The following is an 8596-nucleotide window of genomic DNA, read 5'->3' on the forward strand; positions in this document are numbered from 1 at the left end:
CGTTCACGGGTCAGCTTTGATTGCTATAGTATGTATGTTTAATGTTGTTCTATGTTGTTCTATGTCCCAAAGACATATAAGTAAACAGTATTCACAGTAATGGACAATCATACATGGATTAAAAACTAAACAGACCAGAAAAACAGCACAAAACACAAGCAAATATATATATACAATTACCACAAAACAAGCATCAGACTATTCATGACTACATGGCCCTACATGATCATCTAATTTTTCACATATTGACCCCAATCAACACAAAACAAAGCTGTTAAGTCTGTGACAATTACACCTATATTAAAATAGGGGGTCAGAAACACAATTAAATAAAAAACAAAACAAATAAGAAAGCACTGGTCATTAAGCTGTATGTGCCTGTGTAATGGGTGGGGGAGGAATAAGTAGTGGGGGAAAAAACCCTGATATTTTATCAATGCAAAATGTGTGTATTCTGGGGGATTATAAGAATCAGAATCAATTTATTGCAAGTACTTTTTTAAATACAAGGAATTTGCTTTAGTACAATGGTTCATACTAAAACACGATTAAATACATACTAATGAAAAACTGTGTACAACAAACACACAAAAACACAATATAATATGACAACAATGAAAACTTGTGTACAGTCTATCTGCATTAAAAGTAGAAGAGATGTGCACAAATGTCAGACGACTGTGCACACGTTTAAAGTAAGGACTATGAGAAAGAGTTTGTAGTAGTGTATATATTTAATATGTTCGTTTATGGGAAGAACACAATCAACAGTACTTAAAATGAGAAAGTGTGAAAGATAACAAGCAAGACGTCACAGGAAAAGGAAGAGCGGAAATGTAAGTCACGTGACCACTGGTTGGCCGGGGAACGCATTCGAAACTGCTGCGCTCGACCAAACAGATTCTCGGAGCATTCAGACCTCAGCGAATCAGATCGTAGGGAGTGAGGATTTAAACCTGGACGCTGAACCTCAAAAATACACCGCATCATTCTCCATTACGACTGCGTGCCTGTCTGTCTGTTGAAGCGACGCATATTTCGAAATGGCACTCCGATTAACCAGAGTAAGTATTTTAATGTTTATCATTATTCTTTATTCGACAGTAATTCTGTATAGAGGAAATGTGTCTTTATTGGATTTTTTTGTTGTTTAAATATCTACATGATATCTCTTGAATGCCCTCGTGCTTAGATGTGGGATTTGCTCTCGTGCAGAGCGTTCTATAGAAATAATTCGACGTGAGCCTTTTAAACAATTACAAATTATTAATTAATCAAACGTTTTTTTCTTCTGCAGACCCGCTTGGCTTCAACCAGAAATGCTGAAATTCAGCTCGCTGGAAAGGCCTGCACGGTCACCGGGCCCACAAAGCCCCGAGCGGCTCTCGGTGAAATTGGAAACATTGGAATTAACAAAGAAGTACAGAAGAAGGTAAGATTTTTACTACATTTTATAATATCACATTCCATTTTTATCAAAATCAACGTGGGAATGTTTTTTTTTTTTACTACATACAATCATGTCTGCATGCTTCTCACGACTAAAGCCTTTTATGCAAAAATAACTACAGTTGTGCTCTGATGTAACAACAAGCAAAGCCTGGTAACTTGTCTTGAAGCACATGGTTACATTTAGCTTTTTAGAAGGGGTTCAACCAAGTTCTGAAAGATTGACCATGTAAAAGCATTTTTTCACACTTCTATAAAACACTAAATGTCTGTCCAGCATTTAAATTGACAGTGTCCTATTATAACCTACTCTGCAATTCAGTTGTACACAATCCAGAGTGGTTGCCGCAAGCTATGAAATGGTGGCCAGCACAGTTCTGACTTTAATCCATCTTTTTCCTTTTAGGCTGTCAAGACAGAGGCCACAAAGAAGATCAAAGTCCCCGTCACCAAAGTTGAAAAAGCAGTTGCTGTTGTTGAACAGCCCAAACCAAAAACTGTGGTTCCTGTTAAACCTGAGCCAGAAGTCCAGGTGAGTGAATCCCAGCAGCTATCTGCTCAAACAAAAATGGCTGCCGGGTGTGGTTCTAATGTTGGGAATTCCACCGTTCCAGGTTATCCCTGAACCAGCCTCCCCAACTCCCATGGAGACTTCTGGCTGTGCCCCGGCAGACCTCTGCCAAGCCTTCTCAGACGTCATTCTTCACACTGCTGTCAGGGATGTTGATGCAGATGACTACGAAAACCCCATGCTCTGCAGCGAATATGTGAAGGAAATCTACAAGTACCTGCGTCAGCTCGAGGCAAGCAAATGAATATTCTTCAACTGGCTATATGCATTGGAGATTCCCCCCCCCCTCTACTACTTGTGGATTTTAACCAGTTTTTGTCTCTACAGGTGGAGCAGAACGTCAGAGCCACTTATCTGCAGGGTCATGAGGTGACTGGGAACATGCGGGCCATTCTCGTTGACTGGTTGGTGCAAGTGAGCCTCAAGTTCCGTCTGCTGCAGGAGACCATGTACCTGACCGTGGGAATAATTGACCGCTTTCTTCAGGTGTGTACATGTATATCTTGTCCTGTTTTTTTACATGGCTAGCTTAAAGGGGACCTATCAGGCAAAATGCACTTTTGTATGTCTTTCATACATGAATATGTGTGTCAGGGAACTCACCAAGTGTCAGAAAACACAACCCTCTCTCTTTTCTTCCATACCCAAATCTCTAAAAACGAGGCTGCAACGGAGCTGATACAGATTTGAAATCGTTCTGACATCAGAAACGGGGAGCTCCGCCTATCAGGGGAATGAGAGGTTGCCGTGGCATGGTAACATGATGCTTGTGCCTCGCCCCCTCCTTTTCAGGGGGGCGTGGTCAGCTGCAGCTCATTTGCCACAGAATCAGCCCTGGCAAAAACAGTGCTGGAATAAAGCAAATGGAGTGAAATGAGGAATGGCTAAAATGCATGATTGGTTTGGTATTTTGAAAAAAAACTTCACAGACATGTTTTATATAGGTATGGCCCTACAGTATATTATTCAAATATAGCATGATAGGTCCACTTTAAAGGTCACCTATTATGCAAAATCCACTTTTTCATGTCTCTTCGACATCAACATGTGTCCCCTCTGTGTAAAGAGATTCTGAAAGTTTCAGGAAAAAAGATTCTCTTTTTGTTCTGATCCATTTCTATAAACCTGTCTCAAAATGAGCTGATCAGATTTTGGCCACTTCATGATGTCATAACTTTTTTTTTGGCTCGTATAACCATTAGCCAATCACCAACCAAGGTAACTCCTCCCCACCTTATCACCTGAATCTCCTCTCCATTGTGTTCTTTTTTTACCAAATATCTCTCAAGAAGGGAGTGGCTCCTTATTTTCATCTAAAGTAACAGAGAATCAGCGCTTTTGAAACAGGGGATTATGGGATGCTGCAATGGGTGATCTGTTTGGTATTTCGAGCCAAACACTTCAGAGACATGTTTTGCATATATCTGAGACTTATAATATATTGATGAGAAACAGTATAAATCCTTGTGTCTAAAGTCCTGTGATTGCACCTCCAACAGGACAACCCAGTCCCCAAGAAGCAGCTGCAGCTGGTCGGCGTAACTGCCATGTTCCTGGCTTCCAAATACGAGGAGATGTACCCCCCCGAGATCTCAGACTTTGCCTACGTAACCGACAAGGCCTACACCACCGCAGAGATCAGAGACATGGAGATGGCCATCCTGCGAGTGCTCAAGTTCCAGCTGGGCCGCCCTCTTCCCCTGCAGTTCCTCAGAAGAGCGTCAAAGGTTTACGAGGTTTGTATCATTTTTAACAGCAAACGAGCCAAATGTTCTGCTTTGAGATCTTCAATTTGTTGATGATGTCAATGTCTCTCTTAAGGTAACAGCTGAGCAGCACACCCTGGCTAAATACCTCCTGGAGCTCACCATGGTCGACTACGAGATGGTTCACATGCCACCTTCCATTGTTGCAAGTGCTTCTCTGGCTCTCAGTCTCAAGGTCTTGGACGCTGGTGAATGGGTGAGTTAACCTCTTCCTAAATACGTCTGTATCAGATGAGAAATATCATTACTTGTGACAAATGAACAGATGGTTTATATAGTTTATATCAAGGGTATTCAACGAGGTCCAGTTTGAGAATCTCTCCATGCAAAGGTCCGGAACATCAAAATGTCTAAGTTGCTTTATGAATTAATGTGATATGTATTGAAGTAGCCTGTAGCTTTATCAACGTCTGCATGTAATCAACAACTGACTGCCAATCAAATAAAGAAACTACAATTTAATAACGACAATATTTATTGTCAATGAACATTGAACTATACTGTGGATGTGTGTAATGTTCCTCTCGGGCTGCATTTAAAAATAAAATAGCTTTTGAAAATATGTGCATTTTAAAAGTGCTTAATTTTAGATAAAGTTTAGCAGTAGCTTGAGTTTTTCTTTGTTAACCGTTTCACATCATGACTAAACAGTTTCAGACGATTATAGACAGGGCTGCACATAACTGGTGCGCATGCGCACCTCCGCCAAAAAAAGAGCACCGGGTCATTTGAAACGAAGCGCATTTGCGTACCAACATTGAGAGAGGGAGAGAGAGAAGAGAAAATAGAGGAGAGAGATATTTGCGAGTTGCATACATGTATGAACTGAGGGCCGGCCCGTAGCACTGGCTAGATGTTCGCCTAGGGCGCCAGATCTGTGGAGGCGCTGCGCTGGCAGTTCTGGGAGGGAAAAAAACATTTTGACCGTTGGCGCTCATCCTAATTTTCGGCCTTGATGTAACAATATTCATAATTAAGTAAATGTAACACCCTTTTCACCCCGGTTACACGTTTCATTTGCCCTGTACGATGGGCGCTGTAAGTGATGAAAATGGGGGATGTTGGCTTATCTGGCGCCCGCAGCTCACAGCCAAAATGCGAGGGAGAGAGGGAGGGTGCACCGGTACCAGCGCTGTTGTTATTAGAATCTGGTGCCGTGCTAGCTGCTCTAACGGATATAAGAAGAAGATGTTTCTACAATAATGTGGAGGGAGAGTCCTCTCCAGTCAGACTGAGAGGCTGATACTACAGCTCAGTGAGGTAAAGGACTCTGAGTGTTTAGATAGTTCACTTTAGTCCAGTGGTTCTCAAACTTTTTCTGTCAGGCCCCCCTTTGGAGAAAAAAAAAAGTCGGGCCCCCCCAACACAAATAGTCAGGCTCAGTAGCTCAGGTAGCTTGACGTTTCATAGAGGGTGCTCAAACATTTAGGGTTTCCCATTAATGTACCGGTCGCTACAGTGGAATTTTCTACTGCAACAATCCCCACGCATATACAGTGTACCCGCGACTGTTACAATGAAGGCTCGATAATCAGCTTAGCAGGGGTAAAGTGCTATTTTTATAGGTGGTGTGTGGACCTCACATAGGGGGGTCCGGGGGCAAGCTCCCCCGGGAAGATTTCATTTTTAAATGTTGAAGTTAAATGCATCAATCTGGTGCACTTTGAGAGCAAAATGAAGAGATCTATGGATACATCTCTCAACACGTAATAATACTGTACTGCATCATATTATTTTCGAATCAATAATTTTTTTTTTTTTTTTTTTTTTTTTTTTATAAAAACATTTTTCCTCCTGGTCTCTCGCGCCCCCCCTGGCATGCCTCTGCGCGCCCCCCACTTTGAGAACCACTGCTTTAGTCTAAGTTCAAACGGTTTGGTCGCAATTTATGTAGCCACATATTTCCAAGGCACTCCTTTATAATTATTGGGATAAACAGGTTTTAAATCATTCCAATGTATACTGTAGGATAGTAACCAAAAATATCCTTTAAAACTGGAGAGATTAAAAAAAATGCATAAATAAATGTTAAGGTAAGATATGAATGAACAACACAAATAAAATAAGTTACATTTGTTATTGGCTATGGTAGGTTATTGGTTATGTTCACATACTTATTTGATTACATCCACTTGTCTAAGATGACAACAGAGACTTTCGACCCAAAACCAGCTGTTGACTTGTGGATGCAAGCAGCTAATCACAGACTCAACCAGAGAGGAAGAAGTAGGCCTACATCATCAGCTACCATGTCTGACAGAGGAAGACAGAGAGGAGAACAGTCAGGAGGGTAGTGATGACAGCTTGTAGGATTACTGGTCGTGCTAATGTTGTCTTGTGTTCACCTCTGCATGTGTGTTCTGTGTTCACCTCTGCATGTGTGTTCAGTGCCGTGTGTCTGGCAAATAAAGTCAAGACCCCCTCAAAAGTTACGGTTTATTTCATTTTAAGGATGAGCACCAAGCAACATCTCCAGGTGCTCCTTTGAGAACCAGGGCAACAAAGTTATGTGCACCCGATTATAGAACAATAACAGTGTTTACACATCATAACAATTGAACTGTTTTAAAGTTTCTCTTTCTATCTTATATTGCAGTCCCTCACTCACTTTTTAATTTAGTGCAAGAATTGAGTTTGTCCTGCCAGGAGTTTAAATCTGGGCTGAAATGGTGTCGGGGCCATTCTCATACACACATGCAGTGGCGTTTTGGCACTTTTAATGAGCGCCACGGTCTCTGAACCAATGAGACACACTGGTTCTGTGCTCCCAGCGGGCAGGATGACACGCCTGTTCACTCTCCTCTCCCTGTATCGCTAATTATTCTCTCTCTTTCCTCTCTGCTGCGCTCTCGTCTCTTCTGTATTTTTCTCCCTGTATCGCTCACTCGTCTCAATCGCCCCCTGTCGGCGGCGGTTAAAATAGAATCGCCCCGTCAAAATTGAAATCCCCTATTAATGTATTGGTTATAGGTCGGCGTCCGGACCGCGGTCCGCCTGTTGCCGACCCCTGGTGTAGATTATAGTATACTGTTAAAATAATTGTCTATTAAATGAGGAGAGAAATATTTCCAAGAGCAAAATGCATTAGTTCAATATGCTAAAATAACACATTTGGCCCTCTTTTGAAACGTTCATATTTTTACAAGACTAAGCTAATAAGTGCACCTTCAAAATGTTAAAAGGTGGCTTATCATCTATTTAAATATTGGCCAATATTTGTATTTCAAGGCTACATTTGCTACAAAAGTGTGTAAAGTGGGGTGTTGCCTTTAAAAATGGTTGCCTCAGTCATAAAATGGTCATTCCACCAGCCTGGCTGTGTGGTCATTAAAGATTCTAATGGAGCATTTACTGTCAAGTGGATTAAATGCTTTTGTGAAGGACATCTGTGTATTGTCTCTTCTCAGGACGTGACTCTGCAGCACTACATGGAATACACGGCAGAGAGTTTGATTCCTGTGATGGCACACATTGCCAAGAATGTACTGAAGGTGAACGACGGTACGACCAAACATATGGTAAGTGTAAAACAAACAAAACTCAAGTGTCAACATTTGTGTACTTGAAAAGGATTAATCCTTAATTTGGATTTACTTATAACCCAATAATTTTCTCTTATTCCAGGCCATTAAAGGAAAGTACTCCACTTCCAAGCAGATGAGGATTGCCACCATCTCGCAGCTCAAGTCTTCAGTGGTGACGGATATTGCAAAGCAGCTCACCGTATGAGAAGACTTTTGGCACAATGTGCCGTTTTGTACAGTTGTAACTTAAACTTTTTAATGTGACCGAAGGAGCTGCACACCAAGGACCAAATCAGTGGTTTGCACGTTTTTATCAACTGAAATCGTGAATACTTTTACTGACTCTTTTTCTAAAGCATGCTACAAGTTTTAATTTAAAAACTAGCCCTCACACAAATTGGCAGTTCAGTCTTGGAATAGGACCTGCTCTTCAGTAAAGTGAACCATATCAGGCTTATTTACTCTGTATGAGTTTCAGTCTGTATGACTACTCTAATCCAACCCTAATCACTTTTTTACATCATAAATACACTACTTGGGATGTTGGCTGACTGAAATCTTGTTATAGTTATTTTTATAGCTTAACCGCTGCTCTGGCTGCAAATCTAAAACTTGTGGCATGCTTTCAAATGGTCCCGAATATCTAAAGTGGCCAGGTGTGCATTTTTTTTTTCTTGTGTGAATGTGTCAAATGTACAGCAATACTTTTAAAATCCTTTTACATGCTTAATTTTCTTAAAGCTTTTATTAAAAATAGTTCAGATCAGACCTTTGTTTCCTTGTCATTAATGTTGATCACCACCAGAGGGAGCTCTCAGTTCTCTGCTTAATCTTCAGCAGAAAATCTAGACTGTGATGGCTATATTTTCAGTTAATATTGACCTTACTGAGCTTCAAAACTATTACTACTATATGATATTTAGTACTGAGTGATTCAAAAGCATCACTTCTTCAAAGGTGCTTTTCATGAATCACTTATCATTCCTTGTCATTCTTAATGCTTCCATCCTGAACACACTGAAGTATCCACTAATTTAACATTAGTCTATTGCTGCAGTTGAACTAATGATTTATTTCTACATGTGCACCATTAAAATGCAAATTGTATTCCTTGGGCAAATTCTTAATTTACATACAAATCTGATCCAAATGACACACTTCAGTTTCCAGTGTTATATCCATTGTGCAGCTCTCTACCATGTTTATCACACTGAATAAGGTGCAATGTGACAGGAAAACGGGTGTTCTTAAAAATAAAGTCTACCACGGAGCCTGCATGTGAAAAA

The 8596-nt window shown here is 40.8% G+C and overlaps 1 protein-coding gene across 1 annotated transcript; it reads left to right on the forward strand.

Annotated features, from left to right (window-relative positions):
* The first annotated feature begins 895 nt into the window (after positions 1-895).
* LOC117558809 (G2/mitotic-specific cyclin-B1-like) lies at positions 896-8078 on the forward strand. The gene is made up of 9 exons (XM_034235207.1): positions 896-1064; positions 1298-1432; positions 1856-1981; positions 2064-2252; positions 2348-2506; positions 3520-3756; positions 3842-3982; positions 7194-7304; positions 7411-8078. Exons 1-9 carry the CDS (start codon positions 1044-1046, stop codon positions 7513-7515), a joined length of 1224 nt encoding a protein of 407 aa, XP_034091098.1. The 5' UTR covers positions 896-1043; the 3' UTR covers positions 7516-8078.
* Positions 8079-8596: the final 518 nt, after the last annotated feature.

Source organism: Gymnodraco acuticeps, unplaced genomic scaffold, assembly GCF_902827175.1.
Source record: "Gymnodraco acuticeps unplaced genomic scaffold, fGymAcu1.1, whole genome shotgun sequence".
Lineage (NCBI taxonomy): Eukaryota > Metazoa > Chordata > Actinopteri > Perciformes > Bathydraconidae > Gymnodraco > Gymnodraco acuticeps.